Here is a 26,528-nt window from a genome sequence, read left to right as displayed (position 1 = left end):
GTACATGTCCCTCTGACTTTCTACAGATAAAAGCTTAGGACAAGTATGTTTGCCCAGCCAATTTAAAAAGACTTGGGCATCAGACCCAGCCAGATGGTTGGCATTGTAAATATGCTGCTGGGCAGTCAGTAAGTCGTAAATTGCATGATCTTTTGCCAGCATGTGCACATTTTTACCCACCTATTTAGAACCTGGGCAAAGTTATCAATGCACCATATCGATTATTGTAAATTACTTAATAACATGGGTTGTGAGCACTTTCAAACAGTCCCACTAGCAACCTTCCTTTGTAGTATCCGATAGTCAAATTCTTAAGAGGGAAGGTTCTGGTAGCCCTTTCTCATAGGTTGTACCAAAAGAGTTAAAGCAAGGTGCAGAGAATTTTGTATATAATTAGGTTCTCCAGAAGAGTGCAATATAGAGCTTTTATAGTGGTTTTAATTGGCTACTCACTTGGCCAAGGGGAGGAAACACGTTGGAATACAAGGATGAAAAAGTTGTACCCTGTGACAATTCATATGAAATCCTTAGCCCCTAGGATTTCCACTGACTCAATTCTTATTTTGCGGACTTTATGAAAAAATTATTACAACCACTCTATAGCAGCGAATCATTTAATTAGAATGGCATGTGTTACCTAATATCAGCCTACAGTAACTAGGGAGTATTATATTTATCAGTCTGCATCTACAAAATTACATCCTCTCTGATGCTTAAAGTGCAGTTTCAGTTGCGCCCATGGGTATGATGCCCAAAAGGCAGTTGGGGAGTGGACTGTGATGTATACTCCTGAGATATTCTGGTCATTTTTCTTTTTGAGATTTTGCATGAGCATAGGGGAGTTGAGAAAAAGTGGTACTGGGCAAGCATCTTAGGATGGTAGATGGCTTCATTAAGAGGTAGTGATGACTGAATCCTGGTGGACCAGGACTAATTCCTTCAAGATGGATGCTTACACAAGATCATTTACACTGGTGAGCAATGGGGCCAAGTCTTTGATGCTTGATACTTGAAATGGCTCAAGTGTCCTGGTTTGTGGGTGTTCAGGACATGGGGAGTGCAAGGTTGCAATTGTTCACCAAAACGTCACACATTTTTATGTAATTACAATGAAAGAAAGGACAGTATGTCAAGTATGTTAAGTCAAGCAAGGTTAATTTTTCGATTCCTACGTATAAATTGTCATAGAGGATCCTGAATATTGCCTTGATATGGATGTTGTATCACAATCTACTAAAATCGTATGCCTTTTTAGGTCTCGCCTAGGCAGCGCATGCGCCGTCTCTCGAGACATGCTGTCTCTACTGCATGGGCATTCAGCACTCTCATCGCTTATGATTGGTTGTTTCATGTGCTTTTCAAAATTCCTTTTTTTCATTGGTCAATAGCTTACATTTATCCCTCTTTTTGCTGTTTAGCTCACGCCCTGGAGACTGCTCCTGTTACATGGATTATTTTCCAATCGGCCATATACTTTAGTGCTGCGCACTACTTTCTTCTTTGCCTCAGCTTGTTTTTGAAATTTCCTTTTCATAATCCCTGCTCATAGCACCAAGCACCGCCACACTTCCCTCTTCCACTTCACCCATTGTCTGCGTTGCCTTTAGGCCCTCCTACCCACCTCATGCTGCCCAAGTTGAAAATTCCCGGCTCTGGCTTCCCTCCCCTTGTCACCGTGAAGTGCGTTCATGCCTCAGGCAAGCTGAACATGAGGTTACATCACGGCTACAGGGAGGCGGGCGCTTTTAGTGCATGGAGTAAAACATTTAGGTACATGGACGACACGCTTCATTTAAAAACTTGTTTAGTGCTTCTTCTGTCGTCGTTGCTAACTCACTCCCACCCTTCCCTTTGTAGAAATCAAAAATAATTGGCGTTAGCATGAGCTGAAGCCATCTTGTTTGCGGCATCCATTTTGTCAGCTATGTAATTCTTCCGTCTTCACTGCTGCTTGCCTTTCAATTCTGCTTGTGTCATCAGCTTTAGTTAACTCCTTCAGTACTGAGGCAGAGCAATGTAGGAGGTCAGAAAGGCCTGTAGCCGCTAGAATGCACCTGTTTGAGAATTTAACTGTCTACCATTTTCTACTGATGTAAGCAGTTCTGTTTCCCCTCCCACTCTGCTGACTAAGTGATATCCATCTGCCCATGTTTGTCGGTAGCTATTCCTGTGAATGCTTGTACCTTCTATTCGAGTCTACATGCTTACTCTGCAACAAACTCAGTATAAAAGGCCCATAGTCTGTGTATTCAAGTCACTACCTCCTGGAACACTTGAGGGTAAATAAACTTGTTATTTTGAATTTCAGCTTCAGTGTCAATCTCTATTTTGTTGATCTGAAGGACCCGTGGACAAAGATAAGGGTGACCCCTGCACCGGTGTGCCCCTAAAAAGGCACATTTCCACAGTTTGGCATCTAAGATTGGACCTCATTGGAGACGCGGCCATCCAAAGGAGTGGTCTTGATGGAAGAATGGAATCTTGCTGAGGAGACGTCCTGCATGAGGAGACCCTGGTCTTTGCAGCCAAAGTGATTTTTCCGTTTTTCTTGATCTGACCCTCCAGGTAGTGGCCGGTCCAGACTGAGGTTTCCTTTGGTACAAGTATTTGTAGTGACCATTAGATCGACCGAGAGATTGGGGGTGGGAGACTTTTGTTTGGTAAGATCGCTGAAGCTGCACTCTTGATTTGCTTGGCCACAATTCTGGTTTTGTTTGTTTGGTTATCGGTTGCAATAGATAAAGGCAGGTAAAATGGAGATTTTTCTCTACTTTGGAAGATTTTTGAGTAGTAATATTTTACTACAATTTGGTAGCATGCCTGCTCCTAGCACACTTCGTAGGTTGTGTTGCTGTCTTGTAGGTACCAAAATGGATTTAGAAAGAAGTCAGCCGGCTCCCTCAGATAGGCCACCTAATAGGCATATGTACATTAAATACAGTATTTCTTGGGGGCGTGGCTACGCAAGCGGCGATGGCGGTTGCAGCCTGATAGAGCTCCCGCCGGCCCGCCATTGATCCGACGACTTATCCTGGTCCCCGAGCCCCTGACCCGCAGCCAAAACGGGGCTAAGATTACCGGAGGTGCCAGTGACCATCCGGTGTGTTCGGTGGCGATCCTGCGCTCCCGAGCGGAGCTGGGCGGCAAGGTGCGAGGTGCGGCCTGGTGGACTGCGGAGCAGCCGGGGCCTCGATTTTGGAGCAGCCGAGGAGTGGGTAGCGGCCGGGAGACGGCAGCGGCGCCCCGCCTGCCCTGGGGCGGTGAGACTGCTGGCAAATCATCCTTCCAAGGCCTGGCTGAGCCTGAGGGCAGTGTGGACGTAGCGAGCAGACCGGAGCGGCAGAGGCGGCCTGGTGGCCCGGGCACAGCCGGGACCTCGATTTTCGCAGCCTGGTGTCAGAGGCTGGCAGCATAGAGGGGAGACGGACGCCCTGGAGAGCCCTATCGGCGGTGCCTGTGCCGTGGCGAATACTCGGCATTCCGACAGCAACTGTGAGTAGTGCCCCCCCCCTCCCTCCCCCCCTCCCCCTCCCCGGGCCCACGGACCAGAAGGGACATCATCGCAGTGGCGCGTGACGCAGTGGGTCCACGCTCCGATTAGAAGAGCAATACCGGTCACGGAGAGCCAGGACCATTGGCGGCTGGTGTGGGGGCAGTGACTGAGGTCCACACGGCGCTGTACCCTACAATAAGTGCCTTGTCTAAGATTCCCAAGGGCCAGCAGCAGTCCAGTGGCCCTAATACCTCTGCCATCATGACCAGGGGGGGTAACAGCTCCACTAAGCAAGTCACCATCGATAAATTCACCGGGCCTAGTGGGGGCCCCGGGCCGTCAGGGGGTGGCCCGCCTGGAGGGGGGCCGGATAACGCGGCCCTTATGGCGGTCATAACCCAGTCACGGGACATGCTAGACGCCAAGATAGGGGCCGTTGGCGCGGATGTGACCTTATTGCGCCAGGACCTGAGGAACGCAGTGGCGCGGATCACAGAGGCAGAATCCAGAGTGTCAGTGGTGGAGGACGACGTGAGTAACCTTAAAAAGAGGATGGCGGCGATGGAAACTGCGCAGCGGATTACGGCGCTCCGTGTGGAAGATGCAGAAGGGCGGGCGCGCCGCAACAACCTCCGCTTCCTTGGATTTCCAGAGAGCTGTGGGAAGGGTGGCATGGAACAGTTCCTTACACAGTGGCTAGAATCATGGATGCCCCCGGGGACGCTGTCTGCATGCTTCATTATTGAAAGGGCGCACCGTGCCCTGACACAGAAACCACCCGAGGGTGAGCGACCTAGGGCGGTGATCGCACGGCTGCTGAACTACCACGACAGGGACGCCATATTGAGGGAAGCTAGAAATAAGGAAACCCTCTTATGTGAAAATCAGAAGATCTTGATCTTCCCTGACTACACCAAACTCGTCCAACAGCAACGCCACTCTTTCATGGCAGCCAAGGCGAAGTTGAGGGGCCTTAAGCTACAGTATTCCCTGCTGTATCCGGCGCGCTTGAGAGTGATCTTCCAATCACGGACACTATTCTTTGATACGCCGGAAGACCTGTTCAGATGGACCGATGAAACAGTACAGGTCAGACCGAATTCGCAACCAGGGCTCAATCCGGGCTCCCCTGAGGGCTCGCCTCGGCCACAGCGAGACCGGTGGTCATCTAGACATGGACGAACCAAACGCTCCAAATCACGCAAGCGAGCGGCCTCGGCCGATGGCACGCAGCACACTGCTAGAACCGAGGACTCCGAACAATCTAGCACAGATCATTGAAGTCTCCGGGGCCTCGGCTCCCTATTCTGCTACTACTGCTGCAAATCCCAGATGGACACACCTGGTCGCCTGAGACCCGCTGGATTGCTGGCTTTATCGCGGCCTTGTAACAGTACTGCTAATGTCTACTGAGTGTAGATGAGGCTGTGGGGGGGGGGGGGTTCGGGGACTGCATAATGGTGGCTGCCACTCTCCCGTTGTGAGAGGGACACTGAGGGGAGGGGGTGAGTTCACTGTTCCTCTTTGGGATGTTGGGATCCATTGGTATGGGTGGGCCTGAGCCCGCTGTTTCGGTCTCGGGACTACCCATACCGCGACAGATACTTCATAGTTCATTGAGGTATAGGGTGGCGGGAGACGGGCGGTCAGGGTTGTGGCTGCTGAGTTGGGGTTTGGGACCGTTGGGGACTGTGGGGCCAGGGGGTTGGTGATGTTCTCTGGGGTAGATAGTGCAGTGCATGTGTGTGCCGTAATAATGATTCGTGTGCCGCGTAGTGGGTGGCGCTGGAGTGGGGGGCGTGTGTGGTGGACTCCGAAGGACTATGGCTGATTCGACTCATCGGACTCCAGAAGACTCTATGCGAGTGGTTACGTGGAATGTCAGGGGGTTACTAGACAAAATCAAGCGAGGGGCAGTTTTGCGATGGGGCAAGAGAGCAGCGGCAGATGTGTTATTGCTCCAAGAAACTCATATGATGGGCACAAAGGCACTGGGCCTGCAGAGGTTTGGCTATCAACAAGTTTTCCATGCCGGGTTTACTCGGGGATCCAGGGGAGTGGCCATATTGATACACCGTAGAATAGCATATGTCCATGAGAAACAATGGATAGATCCACAGGGTCGCTACTTGTTTGTGAAAGGCAAAGTGGGCACGGAACCTATAGTGTTTGGGAGTGTGTACGCCCCCCCCCCCCTGCAGTGGGCCCTGGCGGAGAGACTGTTTTCTGTATGGGACGATATATCCGAGTCGATGGCAGTGATTGGGGGTGATTGGAATGACGTAATGGATGTGTGTATAGATCGTCGGAGGCGCCTGGAGACGACTGAAACTCCTTCCCTTTCCCTTCCACCCACTAGACTGCATGCAATGAGTGAGGGGCTGGGCTGGGTGGATGCTTGGCGACATATGCACCCTGCGACCCGTGAATATACCTATCGGCGGTTCATGGATCATTCTCGCGCATAGATTATGTGTTTTTACCTCGTGAATGCCTGAGTAGGGTGAAGAGCGCGGACATCTTGCCGAGAGGCCTATCCGACCATTCCCCAGTTTCGGTTAACGTAGACCTCCTGCGGAAACGGCAACCATTCAGGTGGAGGATGTCCTCGTGGCATCTGCTACAGCCAGCCTATACTAAACATTTGCGAGAAACCATAGACCACTACTGGCGGGAGAACCTGACAGAGGGGGCGGATGTGGAGGTGGTATGGGAGGCGATGAAACCTACCATACGTGGAGTGGATATCGCGTGGTGCTCGGAGGCCCGTAGGCGGCGCCGGGAACAAACTGCGGTGGCGGCTGAGCGAGTGGCGACCCTAGAACAGGAACGCCGCGAGGGTGGAGATGAGGTCGGGCTAAGGCTGCTTTTACAAGCGCAGCAATCGTACGCGTCCCTCTTGATGGATGAAGCCAGGCAGGCGTGGCTGGCCACGAGGAGTAGGGTGTATCAGTGGGGGGACAAGTCGTGCTCCATGCTCCATCGCTTGTGCCAACACAACTTTCAACCCCTCGTGCTGCCGGGCATTATAGACGGTAATGGGGAGGTCCTGACTGACCCTAACGAGCTGGCAGCGAGCTTCGCCACATACTTCGAAGCCCAGTACCCCTCACGCGACCGATTGCCTGAGGGCGACTTAGACCGGTTCTTCGCGGACCTACCGCCCATACGGGTATCGGACGAGACCAAGGAGATCTTGGACGCACCCCTCACAGCGGAAGAGCTGGGAGACGCTCTGGGGCAGCTCAATGCGGGTAAGGCTCCTGGCCCTAATGGCTATCCGTGTGAATTTTTTAAGAAATTTCACGTACAGCTAGGGCCACACTATCGCCGAGTTCTTGAGGTGGCGAGGACGCGGGGCGCGTTGCCCCCCGATTGGCGCCATGCCGAAATAGTAGTATTTCAGAAGCCTGGTAGACCCCCGGGCAGCCACGACTCGTACAGACCTACTTCCCTCATCAACATAGAGGCCAAAATATTGGCCAAGGCCCTAGCGAACCGCCTGGCTCCATATATTACGGATCTAGTCCACTCGGATCAGGCAGGCTTCATGCCCCACAGGGCAACAAGACACAATATTCGACGGGCACAGGCGCACTAGACGCTGTTGGAGCCTTGGGGGACCAGGCGGCAATGCTATTGGCCGATATCAACAAGGCTTTTGACTCGGTCAGCTGGTCGTACTTATTTACACTGCTATCGTGGCTCAACCTGGGCCCGGTTTTTCGGTCCTATATCAAACTACTTTATACGGACATCACGGCATCAGTGCGAGTCGCCGGGGCGGCGTCGGAGACGTTCCGCATTGGCCGGGGGACTAGGCAGGGGTGCCCTCTTTCCCCCTATCTTTTTGCCTTGGCAATGGAACCCCTAGCTGCCAGAGTTCGCAGAGATGCGTTGATACGGGGCTTTGAATGGAATGCCACACTATCGGATAAAATTGCATTATACGCGGACGATGTCCTTTTTTTCCTCACCGATTTACAGCGCTCCGGCCCACGTGTCCTGGAGGTCATGCAACTATTTGGGGAGGTATCGGGTCTCTACCTCAACGTACGTAAATCCACCCTATGGGTGCTACATGGGGACATAGTGACGGATCCCTGGGCTTCGGAACTGCAAGTAGCCACGGTTGGTCTGAAATACCTCGGGGTGTTTCTCTCAAACTCGGTGGACACGGCCTGGGAACGTAATCTACTGCCCGTCTGGGAGTGGATCCAGACGGATATCAAAACTTGGTCCAGAATGCCCCTATCAATCTTTGGCAGGTCGGCTATCTTTAAGATGGTTGCACTGCCGCGCCTACTCTACCAACTACAGAACCATCCGTATCCTATCCCACCCCAATGGTTTCGGCAGGTTGACTCGGTACTAGGCCGTTTCCTTTGGGCTGGCGGTGCTGCCAGGGTAGCGCTGCGCACTTGCTTTCTGTCCACGTACTGTGGGGGTCTAGCCACCTCGGATATACAGTCGTACTACCAAGCCGCTCATCTCCTTGTTCTAAATGAATGGTGGTATGGTGACGGTGGAGATCCGGCCTACGCCCTGGAACGTGCGTTAATGGGCGATAACTCGCTCCACACCATCCTATACTCACCCCGGCTGCGTCGGCCACTGCCGAGAGTCACTAAACTTGTATTTGCGGTATGGCGGCAGGCCCTGCGTCGCATGGGCTGGTGGGGTAGACTGACCGCGGAAACGCCGTTATGGCGCAACGGTTTACTACCAGAACTTTCTAAGTTAACAGGCTTTGATGGCTGGGACTCAATAGGCATTTCGCAGCTCGGCCACGTGATGTCCGGGACGACTCAAGTCCTTTCAGGCTCTTAGTGCCGAATTTGATATGCACCAATCTCAATTTTATCGTTATTTACAATTTCGACATGCATTGACGCCCAGTATAACTAATCTTGACTCACTCCCAGAGTTCAGCCCGATCGAGGCGAAGGTGTTCATGGGCGACCTTGGAGACAAAAAAGTATTGCGCATTTACCAGACCGTGGTCACGCACTGCTCTTCCACCCTTCTTCGGCTGAAGGCGAACTGGGAGGCCGATATAGGACCGCTAGATGAGGATGATTGGCGGGAGGCATTAGAATCCCCGAGGGGGGCGGCTATAGCAATACGGTTTCGCCTCATACAGTTCAAGATTTTGCACAGGGCTTACTATACTCGAGAGCGTCTGTGGAGGGCGGGCCTGATTGAGTCCCCGGAGTGTCTGAGATGTGGAGCGGAGGTGGGTACGTTGCTCCATACAGTGTGGTCGTGCTCCAAACTAGTTGGCTTCTGGAGGGGTGTATGGGGCTGTCTGTCGGAGGTGCTGGGCTGGACTCTTCCCCGTACCCACCGCCTGGGCCTATTACACATCCTGGAGGGGGTTGGTGGTAATATCTATAAGCGTCACCTGCTCCTCCTGGGGCTGATGGTAGCCAAAAGAGACATGGCCCGAGCATGGAAGGAGGTGAGGCCCCCCCCCCCTGACTGCATGGAAGGCAGGCTTAGACTTTTGTATGGGTCTGGAGAGGCCAATCTTTGAGGCACGAGGATGCCCTCGTAAACATTTCAAGATATGGAAGAGGTGGGCGGACTACAGAGGTTTGACACTGGACCCCCCGGCGGAACCGGAGGAGGACATATAGCCCTGTGTGCTCCTGCGAAACCCACTTTCACACACACACTTGATGCGCCAAGAGTTTCCATCCATACGGTTCTCACACACATGCATGGGGTTAGGGAGGGTTGAGGGAGGGTTCGGGGAGTTGGGTGGGTAGATTCTTGAAAAAATGAAGATGGGGTTAATATTTTCATGTACCCTTGATTCTGCTGGTTCATTGCTTTGACGCTCAGTTTTATATTGTGATTGTAACTACAATGCCTGGTGGTATCGTCCTGATTGTGGGATGCCACTTTAATTCATATGCTCATCTTTATCAATAAAATTGTTGTGAAAAAAAAAATACAGTATTTCTTCCATTATGTATAGTACACTGTGGAACAAATATACGAAAAAGGATCCTGATTTACGATGGCCTGTGAATGGGTCATTTGACTTTAAAAAGATTCAATATTTAGAGCAGTGTTTATTTAAAAACAAAACTCGACAATATATGTTTGTTTGTGTAGGAATGTGGGAGAAAGAAGTGCAGGAGTGAGTGAGGAAAGAAGAAGCTGTAGCAGAAAAAGAGCAGCGTAAAACGATATACCAAAAAGCATTGGAATTGAAAAATAAGGAAATAGGAAATAAAAGAAAAAGACTATAGGGAGCGTTGTTCAGAGGTAACTGGCCAGTACCCTATTAGGCGCCCTATTCATCCCATACTTAATAAACCTCAAGATAATTCCATCTTGTTAGCTAGACCTCCACCCCTATTTAAATTCCCTAGTGCCCCTGAGAATGAGGTTTCTGGCGAGGAGCATTTGTCTTCAGATGAAAAAGATAAAGATAAGCAAGGTGGGCGGCTAACTCGCTCTACTTTGACCAAGGAAGACAAAGATACATGCTGTGAATGCTTGTACTTTCTATTTGAGTCTACATGCTTACTCTGCAACAAACCCAGTATAAAAGGCCCATAGTCTGAGTATTCAAGTCACTACCTCCTGGAACACTTGAGGGTGTTGTATGGATGTGGTATCACTCATGAGTGAATAAACTTGTTATTTTGAATTTCAGCTTCAGTGTCAATCTCTATTTTGTTGGTCTGAAGGACCCGGGCACAAAGATAAGGGTGACCCTTGCACTGGTGTGCCCCATAAAAGGCACATGTCTACACCTTTGTTGCTTGAACGTCCCTCCCCTCATTTCTGTTTGTTTCACTTACTCCTATCTGGGACATCGAGACCCTCTCCGGTAAAGCTGAACTATTTGGAAATATCATGAAAGTCGACTACTCAGTTCCCAAAAAGTTGAGGTAGATGCCTCTTAAATCCATTAAAGCAACATGTTTTATTAATTGTACATAGATGTACGCCTGCCTTGGAGTGTTCATTGGCCTGGTTCTGAATACACATTTGTGAGGTAAATAAAGCACACGCGTGCTCATGCTACACATGCACAATCGAGTGAACACAAAGGCTTCCTTCTTTCCATCTACCTCTCCCTTCCAGTCGTACAATACACACATTGCAGTTCTCCGCACCCTTTTGTTGCACGTCTGATAACAAACATGCCAATGTGTAATAAGCCATGCTCTTTCGCCGTTCCTCAAGCTCCTCAAGTTTTTAATAGTATTGCATGCTCATGCTCATTTTCAAAATGTTGTTCAACAGAAAAGCCATTTAAAGTTGCTTAGTAATTGTATTTTAGCTAAGTTTTTTCTAGCTGCAGTTTTTGAGGGTGCATTTACTTTTCAAACCAGATAATAACCAGTCTTGCTATTGTGCTCATGAATGCATTTTCATACAATGAAGTAGCATCCTGGTAACATTATGACTAGCATGCAAGGGTTCAATTTTGAAAACGTGTATACAGTTTTCAAGCAGAGGCCACTGTCAGAAATACAAGTGGTGCTTACAGTTTGTTGCATAAAATCCCAGCAGAAGTTCAGATTTCCCCACAACGCAGAGTTTTGTAGAGCTTTGCAATCTTCAGATTGCTAGCACTTTTGCAAGAAATGCAGTGTGTTTGTGAGAATTTTTTTGTGCCCATTCCTAGTCTCTGAAAACTTGCTGCTTTGGCATCATTACTTTTGCACAATCCCCTACCTCTCTTACTGGTCCCACATTCTTGAGTTGCTGTGCCCACATGGCATTATTGCCGTCTCATGTTGTCTTCACAACAAAAACTCCAAAAACTTATGTTGTTGAGGGGGGTTTGCACTCGCATAATACCTTCCAAGGCTGGGATTCCTGGGCGTAGTGACCTTTTGGGGTTGTTAAGGTAAAGACACTAAAGCACAGGTGCAGCACCGTCATGTTGATACACCAGGCAACTATCTTTCTTTACAATCCCAAACATGCCCGCAGTTTTTGAAACTCCATTCCAACTGCATGCCATATTTATGGCATGCTGGCCGGTGCTGCTCATTTGAATGAAATAATCCTTTTTCATGGCAGACGCGCCATAAATTATTTTTAATACATCACTACATGACGCTTCATTAATGTTATAAATGTAATATTGCTGCGTTTCAACCATCTCTTACTTATTATATGTGGATCTTGCATCAGCATTTTTCAAAGGACAGCTAATGACTTTTGTGTTTTATTAGAAATAGTGGGAAAAAGGCTGGAATGGGTTTAAATAGTAAACTAATCTGTCAAACGGCTGCCTATAAATCATCAGTGTGACTCAAATGGTGACTACTTAAACAAGCATTGGCATAGCAAATAGGTCTCGCAGGTGTTTAGCCATGCAACAGTTGGTGTTGTTGCACCAAGGATATTCTGCTGCATAACTAAATACTTACAGGGTCAAAAAAGCGAGACCTATTGGCTATGCCAATGCTTGTTTTTTTTTTGCTGTTTAGTTTAAGTTGCCAGATATACAATAGCTGGACATGGTTTTTGTTAACAGTTCTTTGCATCAAATGAACTTGTTTTCATTGCTCTGAATGTTGTTTCCATTCTGGTTGTAGGAAGCAGTCATTCCCGGGGTTGTGGGGGCTGCCTAGCTGTGCGCATGCGCCAAACTTTGCAAATGAGAAAAAGCCAGGTATAGGTGCAATTTACAAGTGTGGAGTGAGTGAGCCCCAGGCAGCATCACTCACTCACACAGAAGTTCATGCACTGCACCTGCATACTCAGCATGGTTTAAGGAAACTCGACCCACTCCCTCCCAGGTATCTAACACATATTTACCAAGAAACTCTGAGAAGAGCCTGCCTGCTGCACTGACGGCTGCTGGTGTGTGTGCCTGGTGAAAGCGTGCACTGACGGCTGGTGGTGTGTGTGTGTCTCGTTAAAGCGTGCACTAACCGCTGGAAGCGTGCACTGACTGTTGGTGGTGTGTGTGCCCCGTGGAAGCGTGCACTGACTTGACTGTTGGTGGTGTGTGTGCCTTGTGGAAGCATGCACTGACGGCTGGTGGTGTGTGCCTGGTGTAAGCGTGCACTGACGGCTGGTAGTGTGTGACGGCTGGTAGTGTGTGTGCCTGGTGAATGTGTGCACTGACGGGTGGTGGTGTGTGTGCCTGGTGGAAGCTTGCACTGACGGCTGGTGATGTGTGTGCCTGGTGGAAGTGTGCACTGACGGCTGGTGGCGTGTGCCTGGTGGAAGATTGCACTGACGGCTAGTGGTGTGTGTGCCTGGGGAAGGCGTGCACTGACGACTGACGGTGTGTGTGCCTGGTGGAAGCGTGCACTGATGGCTGGTAGTGTGTGACGGCTGGTAGTGTGTGTGTGCCTGGTGAATGTGTGCACTGACGGGTGGTGGTGTGTGTGCCTGGTGGAAGCTTGCACTGATGGCTGGTGGTGTGTGTGCCTAGTGGAAGCGTGCCCCGACTGCTGGTGGTGTGTGTGCCTGGTGGAAGCGTGCACTGACGGCTGGTGGTGTGTGTACCTGGTGAACGCGTGCACTGACGACTGATGGTGTGTGTGCCTGGTGGAAGCAGGAGCATTCACAGTGATAGAAGACACAAATGAAACTGATGAAGAGGAGGGGGAGAAGGGAGGGGGAGTGCGAGCAGAGGAGCATGATTCACACCTAGAAGACACAAATGAAGCTGGGGAGAAGGGAGGGGAGTGTGAGCAGAGGAGCATGTTTCACAGCTAGAAGACACAAATAAAGCTGACCAGGAGGGAGGGGGAAAAGGCAGGGGGTAGTGCAAGTAGAGGAGCCTGATTACAGCAATAAAAACACAGATAGCAGTTGTGCACGTGCACAAGCTCGTGAACGCAAGCTGTAGGCCCGCAAAAACCTCTGGTGGCACTTTTAAAAGCCACTTACTAAATGTCTCGAAAGACAGCGGGCGAGACCTAAAAATGCAATTAGCTTGCCCTATAGGTGGTGGTGTTGCAGTTCACACAAAGCTGGCCCCAGTCTTTTAACCTCAGCCATAGAGAAGGGTTTGTTGCCATGAAATGTTTTTGCAATGCTTTAAAAGGACTGGATCAAAGTTTGATAGTATTGCAGCATACTGCAAGCATCTAGGATTGCTCAATTCTGAACAGGAACATACCCCACTCAATTCCACAACTAACAAGTCCAAATAAAATCACATAATTCCAATACAAACAACACATTCCCTCCACTACAAACAAATAAACATGAAAAACAAACTAAATCTATTACAACGCCAAAAACTCAAATGTTCACAAAAGCGAGACTGATTGCATTGCTAATGCTTGTTTGCACTACTAAGGGTGAACAGCATTTGTGTTTTTCCTATTTTTATTTTCAAACTTTACATTGTTTGAACTGAAAAGCTAGGAAATTGTTAACAACTGTAAAAAATAAGCAATTTTCTGCAAAAACATAAACAGCACACACCTCGGCAAAGTGGAGTATCTGATCCATTATAGGTTTCCGGGTTTGCCCAATCTCTGAAGAGAGGTTTCCATCAAGACGCGATAAATCAAAAGGAATTAAGCAGGTCATCGAAAGCCAAAGAAGAAGCATGTACCTGGTTTCCCATGTCTGCAAAATAATTACAAGATTGAATAACACTTTGTGAGGACGACAGCATTCTCAAGGCGTCTCGAAACTGTCAGCATGGTTGTGAAGATTTACTTAGATCGTGGTCTGCAATCCAAAGACAACTGTCTACACAAAGACTAATTACTTTTCCGTCTGAGGTAGAAAACAGTATGAAAAACTTGCTCATCTCTATCCCCAAGTGGAAAAAATAATCGAATAACTCAGTTGGAGCACTACTCAGACACCATACCCTTAGACAGAAAATTATTTAACTGAGGATTCACTACTTCCTCTACAAGTAAAAGATCTTCTATTAAACCCAACTCTAAACTATGTCCATAGCGCACAAGTCAGTACGCACTGTGCTAGCCTGAACTGTCCCATGCACAAACTTGGGGTTTAGCCTCCCTGGTCCAATCGACAATTTATTCAAAATGCTACTGGCGTTTCCTTTACAATGCAAATTATTGGCCAGAAGTCTTGCACAAGGTAACTGATGAAGTTTAAAAGACGATTTCATGCTCATGTCCTTGACACATATTTATAGGCAAACTCAAGATTCATTTCAGTTTAAAATTCTGACAACATCATAAATAAGGTACATACCTCATGGTCCTTTGGATTCTGAATTGCAAGCATGTCCAGCACAGGATGCACGTTCACAACTTCATGAGGGAAAAGGCGTAAAAATGTTTTGTAGCCTCGCACCTATAAGCAGAAGAAATAGTACAATGAACTTTTCACTTATCGTCTGTTTAAGGCAGTTAGAAGAGGACATTAATAATTCTATGGAGAGCTTTCTGCAGGTCTTTTTTTTCTTCAAAATGCCCAAAACCTATTCAAAGTAACATAATAAACAATAGATATTAAAGTAGATTCGTGTCCTTCAGTGTTGAATGTTTCGCTTCTGGATTAGGTATCTCCATTCACTAGACTCGATGTCATCTTGACTGCTATTTTGTAAAAAAAAACGAATTATAAATTATAACTAGTTTTTTAAAAATAAAATAATACAATTCACGTACAAATTAAATGTAAATTATTCAACAAGATTATATCCCTAATTTGTTTCAGCATTTGATACATTTCTGAATGATTAACCCCAAATGAAGCATACCTTTTTTTAAACTTGTTTTTATAAGCATTTTCCATTAATAATACAAGAAGACCAATACAAATAAACATTGCAGAACTGATACCCGACTGATTCAGAATCACAATGCTGATGAGATTTCACACAAAGCCCCCATTAGATGGGGTTCATCACCCCCATATTGACAACAATTATCCCATGGTTCAAATCATAGTAGGTCCCGCCTGGCCTACCTGGTCACTAAACATCAAGACTACCAAGTTCTCCCGCCCCACAAGAGCATGCACCCCACCTGATGATTACTCTTACCCATGTCTAAGCAAGTGCTGGTGAGACCGCAAGGGTAGTTCTCAGGGAACCATCATTCCTCTTAATCACCCCACTCAAACGTTCCACCACCTCGCCCCAAAGTTACAGAACTTGCTCTGCGTTCTCATCTATCCGCACTTGCCCCAACCAACATACCTCAACCGACCATTCACTCAGAGCCAACAACAATTTGTGCCACTGTGGGGACGTGGGGGGTATCTAATGTATCACTATGCATCTACGGGCCAGCACTAGCCCCACCAGCATGAATCAATAACCAATTTTCCTCCCTGTTTTATGGGAGCCTCAAAAGCCCAAGCAGGCAATGTCACATCGTCCTGTCTATTATGGTGCCTGTGACCTTCCTGAGTGTTCGCATCACTCGCCGCCTGCTGTGGACAACTCCACCTCATATGGAGAAAACGCACCAGGGACACACTTTATCTAGGACACACATCTGTGGGACCAGGAAAGATCCTATGTAAATGATGCAGCGCGAGTTACACCCGCTGTAGGTAATAAAACTGCGTCAGAAAGGGCACATTACTTGCAGTGTCCTTCACCTGGACATGAGCACCTTTCCATTCGGCGTTTGTAAGAGGGTCTTCCAGATCCGCTGACAAGCCAGCAAGGGTAGGCCCCACATCAAGGGTGCATGACTCCTTTGGCTCATCAGGAAATTCAACCAGATCCTAGTGCCGTGCAGGAGAGTTTTGGATACTGTAGAAACTGTCCAGGTGCTACCTGGTACAGGGTGGTCGCTTCCTCCATTGTAATGAGGGCACCATTCAAGCATAGGCCAACCGCCGCCCGACATCTGACCTCCAGCCACTGAGTCACATCCATCAGGGACTGTACTTGATGGAAAGGCTTCAACTACCGAAGGGGGAAGAAGCCATGCATATGGTACATGTTGCAAAACCAGTCACACCACCTGCTCCCAGGCAACAGCCACCTGTCTCACTATGTGGGGGCAGTCCTCCGGCACTCCGCCGCCACTCATCTATAGTTTGGGGAGATCGCCGTCATCCACCAATACCAGCCAACAGGCATTTTTCCCCATTGGGGCCGTCGGCACACCACAAGGCTGCACACTGTAGGAATCCAGCCAAAAAGTAAAGCTGCAGTACGAGAGCCCCACTCCGCCCTCCTAGGGTCCACTTTCAAGGTTTGTTATTTATCCTGGTTCCTCTTGCCGGCCCACACTAAGTACACCAACAAACTATTGAGTTCCGTGAACAGAGCCCTCAGTAAGTCACAGAAAGAATGCTGCATCATATACAGATAGCGACGCAAAAGCACCATCTTGCTCAGGGCTAGCCTTCTCATCACAGAGATCAGGAGTGTATTCCAGAACCGAACCGAAATTCGTAGACCCTAGATCACTTTACCCATATTCAGTTCATATTGGGGTCCCATGCTGTGGGCAATCTGCATGTCCATGTACTGAAATTTCACTGTCTCCCAGGGCAGACCTACCTCAGGGAGCTCCTCCCTCGAACGCTCCACCAGGCCCGCTAATTGGAACAGCATTGACTTGAGTCTATAGACATGTAAATCGGAGGCCCCACCATAGTCCTCCAACACTGCCAGCAATACAGGAATCGATTCCTTCAGCCTGCATAGGTATAGGACAGTGTCATCAGCATACATCGTCACAGTATACAACATGTCACTGATGCGTACCCCCCCACTCCGCCAGGCACCCAGCCAAGGGCTCCATTGCTAGGGCAAAAAGAAGCGTAAACGGGGGGCAACCCTGCCTTGTACATTAAAAGCCTGTCCGTCCATATCCACACCATGCACCTGGCGTACAGAAGGCGCACACAGGACACACATTCTGGTGTCCCATACAATGCAACACCTCTCGCAGATACTCCCATCCCAAGGTGTTGAAGGCTTTCTTGATATGTAGTAACACCAGTGCCGCTTCCAAGTCCATCCTCTGGGTTGAGTGCATCACGTGGGACAATCGTCTTAAGATTCATATGGGTACCTCTCCCAGGCATGAACTCACACTGATCGTTCCCTACCAGGCTTGACACTACTAGTGTTAGCCTCATGGCCAGTACCTTGGAGAGGATCTTTGTGTACTCGTTCAACATGAAGAGTGTCAGAGAAGAACCCTGGTTACCTTGCTACTCGGGTCTCTACCTGGCTTAGGAAGCATCAAAATAAGTGCCAAGCACATAGGCGCTGGCAGCGTGCCCCAGCATCTAGCCTTCAGGAGCGTCTCCCAGAGTATGGGAACCAATAAAGCGTAGTAGGTTTGAAAATATTCTAACTGCAAGCCATCAGGATGGGGACTTTTACCATGGGACATATCTTGTATGGCTGCACTGAGCACCTCATCTCAAAGCTCCCCTTCCAGGCTCACCCTCTGCTCTTTCATAAGCCAGGGTAACACCACTATCTAAGAAAGCCCTCACTGCTTGGCTCGTGTCGATTAATGTGGTGTCTCATACACCCCGTCAGATGGTCTAGCAATAGAGCGTTAATGCCCGACGAACTTTGTTCAGTCTGCCTTAGACAAGGATAAAATCAATGTGGAGGGTCGTTCCCATTTAAGGAGCCAAGCCAGTAGGCGCCTGGATTTGTCTCCCACCCGATATAATAGTTGTCAGTATTCCTGCCTATGATGACAATTTATCCTATCCCATATAGACGACACCGCATGTCGAGCCGCTACAATTGCATCGCCTTTTGTTTCCTGCCTTCCAGCTCGTTGCCGTAGGCTGGTCAGGTCCCCCTCTTCCTGCAGTAGATTATGTTGTTGCCTCCGCCGAGTGCAGGAATCGAGAATAAAAAACCCCATATATGAGCATAGTTCTTCAAATCACAGTCCACCAGCCTACCATACAGAATATTTGGTGGAATGTGTTGCAGGCATTTGAAAGATCAAATAAGATTATGGGTGGAACACTGGCTCTATCTCCCAGCAGGTGGAGGTCCTTCATTAGTCCTGTGGTGACTCGTTCAGCAATGTGGGAACCCCTGCAAAACTAGGGCCTGATTCACAAAGGGCCTCCGCACTGGTGGCGGAGACTCCGTAATGATATAGGGAAAAATAGGATACATTTTGTACAAACACACACAGTTTAGGCCTGCAACTTCTATGCAGAAGTTCCAAGTTAAAAGCAGCTTTAGGCCTCAGTAGAAATACAGGCCCAGGTCTCTGCACGAGAAATAGGTCAGAAAATAGCATGCTACAAAAGACAATGAGTTTAGCTGAACTTATCAGGTCACAGAGTTTGTTGAAAGGTCAGGAAATGGCCTGCAGTCACAAAGACAAGCTACTGCATGAAGCGTGGATCATATCTTCTTCCAGACTCGGGAAACCAGTAGTGTTTTAAACGTTGGAACTACAAAAACCACAAGCCCATCTGCTAAAGACTGAGCTGGAAGGTGTAAATCATGTCTTTTACAATTGTGTTGCTAATGCATGCACACATAGATTAAGCACACACAGGGGATGGACTGGCCCAGGTGCAAGCCTTGCCAATGCTCATAATGACATGGATGTTGCTTCAGTTGAAAACCACATGTCACACTTACATGATGGTAGGCATTATGGAAGAAACCACAGGCCAGAGGTCAGATACATGGGGCAAAAAAGCATTAGGCAAAAATGTAACCACTTGCTTCACTGGAAAACAGATGTGTGTAAAAAGTCTGAGAATAGGAAAACCACTGAGGAGGTTTTCGCAAATATGAGATAGGAGGGTCATGTGGCCCATATATATATGTGCTTTGTTTTCAGGAAATTGTTGTAACTGCTGACTTTAATCTACTCATTTGTGATGTACATCCTATGCTTGTAACTTTTTGTCTTGTGGTTTGGAGGAATAAATAAAGCTGATTCTGAGCTGGGGCAGAGACATTGAGTTGTGTCTAACTTGAGGTGAACTGATCTCTCCTGTAGTGACTGATCCTCACTACAGTATTGTAATAAACCCTTATGGTTCTGTTAACTTGTCATTCTTGGTGTTTCATTATTAGACATATTTTCCTCTAACAGTACTTGTGGCAGAGACTCCGCACTTGAGGCAGAATGTTGGCAATGAGAATTCTCATTGCGGAGCTTCCACTCGAATATGAAGTCTTGCCCACGAGTACGGGGCCTGTGCCACGAGTGCAGACCTCATTTGTGAGTCGGGCCCTTAAGGTTTTATTGGCTATGAAACAGGGGTTCCACACTTGTTCTATAGGCTTAAATAGGTACTGAAGGTTGTAAATCAGCCTGCAGGTGAACACGTCAGCTAGTTTTATTTGAATTCAGAATATTTGTTTTCTGAGCACCGAGAGCTATTGATAATGTAATTATAAATTTGCCTTAATTATTTTTATGAGCTTTGAAAAGGATTGGAGTGTATTTGGGCTGCAGCACCACTTTGTATTTCATTGTAGCACTTGTAATGCCCTTGCTACCCCTCTGTGGGACACATATGTGCTTACCCACACATACAGCAAGCTACGCCATGTTTTGAGTCTATATGAGAATTGTGGTTACCGTGTATGGGATGCAGTGTCTTGCAGGGTGAGGGTATGTGAGACATGGGTGCGCACATCTAACCAGCATAGCCACATGAGCACTGGGATGCTGTATGCTTGTACACCAAAAAGTAGGGTAATCAGAGCAGGACTAGTAATCCATACAGCGATATGTGACAGGCAGAGATGCTGTTGAAAGAGGGAAAGGATACTAAAAACACAACAATGGGACTTTGTGACAAAAGCCGTAGCTATGCACCATTTTATTTTATTTATTTTACACTGTATGATGCTGAACATATACACCCCAAGAACCAGCAAGGATGTGGAAGAGCAATTAAGACTGGCAACCAGAGCAGAAACTATACAAACTTTAAATGGGAAGACTGCACCTGCTAGGTCGGAGCAGGGGGTTTTATTTAAGTGTTTAGAGATGCTTTTTTAAAGGTTAAATAAGACCCAAGCATATCAGAGCACAGTACAGAGAGATCCCCATTCCGTTAAAACACAGATCACAACCCGGAAGATATGATCAAAGGAAAACCTAACTGTGCACTGTCCCATTCATCTTGGGTGAGGCGAGGACTACCTGCATAGCTATAGCGGTATGTAAATAGTGCAAGGGTATCCTCCATCTGAACCTTCTAAAGTCTCCGGTGTTTGAAAGATGTTGGAGATCTCATTGAAGGAATCTGTTAAATAACAACGTTTTTGCTTCTTGCTTGAATGCCAAAGGTGAGGGGTTAGCACAGGATTCAGGAGGGAGAAAGTACTACATTCTAGGGGGCAGCCCTGAGGAGGTGCGGTCATAAGTCTTGTTTTTTTCAGAATTTTGGAGCGTCTAGCAGAAGAGAGAGAACACGCCTAAGGGATTAGTTGCCTCCTGATATTGTGAACTTCTGTGCCAGATATAAGGATGTCTAATGGTGTATGGCTTTGTGTGTGAAGCAGGCTATCTTCAGTTGGATCTTGGCTTCAAAAGACTGAGGAGAGATTTAAGAGTTTGAGTGATGTGGTCAAAACATCTTAAACCGTAAATTAGTTTGCTGCAGTGTTGAGGGTTGCCCTAAGTGGTGCAGTTCTTGCTTTTGGCAGACCTATTAAGGTTGCACTCCCATATTCCAGTCTAGAGATGACTAGGAACTGCTCTGCTATCTTGAAATATGGAGATGGTATGTATGGTTTTAACTCTCCAAGCTCCTTTCAGGCCCTCAAAGACAGACTAGGACCTTGCATTTGCAAGGGTGAGAAAGAAAGAGCATGGTAGGTTGTTGCCTTGACAGCCCAAAAGCAAATTAGCTTGCCATGTGTTACTCTGCTGTTCTCGCCCCTCCATGCAAGCACAACACTGTTTATGTATTCCAAAAACCCTTGTTCTTTCTATGTTACATGATGAAACATCCTCCTGACAATCTAGAACTTCCTTTCAAAACATCTTTCACTTTCATTATGAGCAGTAAATGATAGTTCAAGGTAAAAAAGAAACAATGTAGTGAAAGGAGGCTTGCGCTGCTTCATTATCTTGGCTAGGACAACAGTATAGCACCCGTTTTGTAGTTCTCAATTTGCTAAATCTTAGCCTAGCTCTTCTGCAGTCTAGTGTTATTATCTGTGGGTGCCCACATTTGCACACGAGAGGAGATCCCCTACCCCAATTTCTTCATTGAATGTCAGCATCACAGCTGGGCAATCCTAGTACTACCTCTTCTCGCCTTCCTTTTAACTCCACTGCATCTTACCCTAAGCCTCATTTTGGTTTAGTTTTTAGTGAAAAGGTTCAACAGGGGAGGGTGGCTGGGGGGGATGGCTGAGGGGGGTTATTGCTTCAATTGCTGGGAACACTTTCTCCTCTAGTCTAGGTGGCACTTTCCTTTTTTAGGTCTGGCTTGAGAGCACAGCTGTCATTAGTGCTTCTTTGTTTGGTGAAGATGTCCTCATATTTCTTTGAATCAAGGATGTGCCACCAAAATCGGCGGAAAACACGCTTGGTTCACTTTGGTAGGTTGAACTGTCCATCTTTATTTTCCAATAATTTTTCACGGGTGACTCCTAAATCTTGGGCCAACTCTTCTTTTGGAGGCTACTCTTATTTTTCTTTTGTCAACAGAGTTCACAATAATGTGAGCATTTTGTGTGTATCATTTTGCAGCATTAGAAAAGTCAAAGTGACGAAACACGCGTTAGCTGCCTTTTCTTTTGATACTGTACCTTAAGAACGAAGATTTTGGAGAAATCTGAAGAACAAAAACAACCCTTGTTCACCCTTACATCTGAATACATTATTGGGATTGCAAAGCCACGTATACTTGACTTTTGTGTGTGCTTAGGTACTTCCTATCTACAAGCTCTCCGTTCTGGGACTTTTGCTCCAGGCCGGGTGTATCACCCTTGATGGGAAGGCGACTGTACCACAGGAGCACCAACTTATGGACAGTCATAATAGCTGTGAAATACTGCATCCGCTTACCTTGATTATATATGGATGAACGAGCACTGCAGCATAGCCATAATTTCTTTTGTGTGTTTTAAGTCTCATTATAATCAGGTACTCGTTTTGGAAGTGATTTATAATGTTGCGACTTGAGTGGTAATTAGATTAGGTTTTATAAAGCGCGTAGTCACCCGTAAGTATCCCAGCGCTAAGATCCACACATCTGGGGGTCACTGGGGCGGGGGGGGAAGTCAGATCAGGGGAAAAGGTCATAGGACTTGTGCACTAAAACGCAAGAAATGAAATAATTTATGAAAATGATGACCTACAATGCATTTGTTGCTACACTGCCTAGGAGAATATGTTTTTATGTTTATTGGTAACAACATCACTAAAGCACTTTCAAAATTACGCCTAAGATGGCGTCTTTGTATGTGAAAGCCCTGGAGATGGCCAAAATGGGTAATGGCAAAAAAACTTGAAGATTACAAGCTGTGGTGTGTGTATATACACACACACACAAATATTCACACATATACACACACATATATACACACACATATATATACACACACACACACACACACACACACACACACATACATATATACATACACCTATATATATATATATATATACACACATACGCATATATACACATACATACATATACACACACATATACACATATACAAACATACTTACACATATATATACACACATACACACACACACTTATATACACACACTTATGTATATATATATATATATATATATATACACAAACACACATATATACACACAAATATGTGTGTGTGTATATATATTAGGCATGAGCGGATTTTGCGCATTGGCAATCCGCGAATTTGCGAATTTGCGGATTGCGAAAATCCGCGCAGATTTTTTTTTTTTTTATGTTCGCACAGGTTTCTGCAAGTTCGCGAGGGTTTTGTACAATTTCGCAAATTGCGAAATTGTACAAAACGCGTGGGAACTTGCAGAAACCCGTGCGAACACAATGTGCCCAGTAGGGTATGTGCCTCTTGTGTGAATAAAAGGTCAGAGAAAGATCAGTTCAGCAGATGAAGAGAAAGAAGCTCCTGGTCACAGGAACAGCACGGGTATTGCGCTCGTGAAAGTCAAGGATGCAAAGCCTATCCAGCATCACAGCTGATTTTCCACGGTAGATTTGGGAAGAAGGCACACCTGTCCAGCCTCGACGACTCTCACGATTGTTTTTGGGCTAATGAATGAGTCACTGAATTTGAGCGTCAACTAGTTCGAGCGACCATGTGTGTGTTACTATGCAATCGCCCCGAAGGGCGCAGGGGTCCCTTGAGTGAGCTGCAGACCTGTGCCCAGCCATGCAACTATTTTACAATGGCGCCAACAAGCTGCCAGCGCCGTTGTAAAATAGTTACAAAGTTAGCTTGCACAGGAAGCACTTAGATAAAATAAAGCAGCACCTGCTTTGTTTTATCTAGTGGTTCCTGTGCAAGCTAACTTTGTAACTATTTTACAACGGCGCTGGCAGCTTGCTGGCACCATTGTAAAATAGTTGCATGAGTGGGGGTTCAACTTTTGAACCCGTTACGTTCGCCGATTTTTTTTTGCGGATTTTGCGGGAAATCCGCTAAATTCGCGGATTTCCCAAAAATCCGCAAAATCCGCGAGCGTAACGAATTTCCCGCTCACCCCTAGTATATATATATATATATATATATATATACACACACACACATTATATCAAAATAACAAAAAAGGAAGTGAAGAGGTAATGCTCAAAAGAGCATAAGAGGTGGATACGTCCTCCTCAAGACAATTTGTCAAAAAACAAAGGGATCCACCCTTATAGGAAAGTACAGAAGTGTTCCTAGAGACTAAATGTGTCTCCCACAATGGTGGAAAGCACACAGCTTTGTTCAAATACCCCTCACTGCGAGTGTCCTGGTGAGGAGGTAACTTTGATATTGTAAGTACGGCACAGCTTATTTGCAGTGAAAAGCTTTTTGATTAGGAAGGTTAATCTCAGTTATACTTATATTGCTACGCACACCACGTGGTCCTCAGATATAGTGTGTGGTTTATGTTTTGTGTATGTATGTCTTTGTACTGTCCCATCTCGCCGGCATAACACATCACTGATTACCAATTTTAACGGATGAAGATAAGAAAAATATATCACAGAAATATATCACTTTTCTTTACAGGTCAACATCACATATGGTGCAGGTTGGATGTGTTATGTTATTTTAACTCTGTTTTTATTCTTCCAGAACCTATTCTGCAATATACCTACTGGGGGTATAGTTAACTGTGCATGTAGATAGTATGTGCATCACTTAATAAAGATTATACGTTAATAAACTTTTTTGTGATTTGAGTGTAGAAGGAATTTCTTCTAGGTCCTATTGAGAAGCAAGGGGAGGGCTTCGAAACATGTTGACCCAGGAGACACTGCTCATTAAAATATAGTATCTCATTCCCCACTTTTAATAATACCAGCTCAAAGGAACATTAAAGTTTATTTTTTTCACCGAGCCAGGTATTTTTACATTTTTCCCCGATTCACATACTTTTGACCCTTCAACTCACACTCCTACACCACATATAGTATCGTTTTTCATAATCAGTTCTCCCGCGTAGGCGTAGGTCGCAGCACGCCCAGTCCCGCAGCGGGGCGGGAAGACCCCGATGATGAAGTATGCCACCAAGGGTACTTTTGGTGGGTGAGGGACATTAAAACAAAGCTGTGTGCTTTCCACCATTGTAGGACACAAACATTCTGGAGGAACACTTCTGTACTTTCCTAGAAGGGTGGATCCCTTTGTTTTTTTTTATATATATCCATACTAATATAATAAAGAGAGAGCCCAAACCTTTGAGGCGGGTAATCTCAGGAACCACAGCACCAATCACAACACCCAATACAGCGTTGGAAAGGGCAGCAGAAGGACATAGGCTATGCAGACGCCCACCATATACATTTAAAAGGTAAAAGAACCATGGCAGCAAAGTAGTCCCTTGTGGGCGTGTCTGCGTTGTATTGTGGGCGTGTGCTGGGGGCGTGACAAACGCTGGGGGCTTGTGGTATGTTCCGCCCTTCATGCCATGTCTCATATTGTGTGCTAATCCCACCCTGCTCCCTTTAAATACCCCTGCATCCCATAATCATAACCCACCCTTACTCCTTAAAATACCCCAACACCCTTAAACACTAACCCATCTTAACCCTATAAATATACCCTGTACCCCAAAACCCAAACCTATCCCTAAAAAAAACCTGTACCCCAAAACCCAAACCTAGCCCTGAACCCCATAACTACCCCTGTGCCTCAAAACCCAAACCTACCCCATAACCCTAAAAGTACCCCTGTACCCCAAAACCCAAACCTAACCCTGAACCCTAAAAATACCACTGTACCCCAAAACCCAAACCTACCCATGAACCCTAAAATACCCCTGTACCCCAAAACCCAAACCTAGCCCTGAACCCTTAAAATACCCTGTACCCCAAAACCCAAACCTACCACTGACCACTAAAAATACCCCTGTATCCCAAAACCCAAACCTAGCCCTGAACCCTTAAAATACCCCAGTACCCCAAAACCCAAACCTACCCCTGAACCCTAAAAATATCCCTATACCCCAAAACCCAAACCTAGCCTTGAACCCTAAAAATACCCCTGTACCCCTAAACCCATACCTATCCCTAAACCCTAAAACTACCCCTGTACCCCATAATCCAAAACTATATCTGAACCCTTAAAATACACAAACACCCCAAAACATATACCTCGGTACCCCAAAACATATACCCCTACACCCATGCTTACCTTATCCAAACATTAAAAAAATAACATGCTTTTACCATTTATTTATTTATTTATTTTTGCGATTTTTACAGCGCGCAAATACCCAGGGGTGTCTCAGCGCTTTGATGATCAAACTGAAAAGGCAAGGCAATTATTGTGCTAACAGCCACGTTTTGAGTTGTTTTCTGAAGCTGAGCAGTGTAGGGCATGTCTTGATACTGAGGGGGAGTGAGTTCCACAGTTTGGCAGTGGCAACTGTGAAGCTTCTGTCACCCCAAGTGACCTTTTTTGTGCGTGGCACGTTGAGGAGGTGGGCTGATGAGG

The 26,528-nt window shown here is 46.8% G+C and overlaps 1 protein-coding gene across 2 annotated transcripts in view; it reads right to left on the bottom strand.

Annotated features, from left to right (window-relative positions):
* TBCD (tubulin folding cofactor D) overlaps nucleotides 1–26,528 on the bottom strand; it is a 2,218,561-nt gene that overhangs the window by 2,040,923 nt on the left and 151,110 nt on the right. For both annotated transcript variants that reach the window (XM_086930600.1, XM_086930601.1), the window contains exons 5-6: nucleotides 14,672–14,773; nucleotides 13,919–14,065 (exon numbers count right to left, since the gene is read on the bottom strand). In XM_086930600.1, coding sequence (XP_086786726.1) covers nucleotides 13,919–14,065; nucleotides 14,672–14,773 — 249 coding nt within the window. The remainder of the gene's footprint in view (nucleotides 1–13,918; nucleotides 14,066–14,671; nucleotides 14,774–26,528) is intronic.

This window comes from Lissotriton vulgaris, chromosome 7, assembly GCF_964263255.1.
Source record: "Lissotriton vulgaris chromosome 7, aLisVul1.2, whole genome shotgun sequence".
NCBI classification, from domain to species: domain Eukaryota; kingdom Metazoa; phylum Chordata; class Amphibia; order Caudata; family Salamandridae; genus Lissotriton; species Lissotriton vulgaris.
The sequence above is the reverse complement of the archived record's forward strand: the minus strand, read 5'-3'. Positions and strand labels throughout refer to the sequence as shown.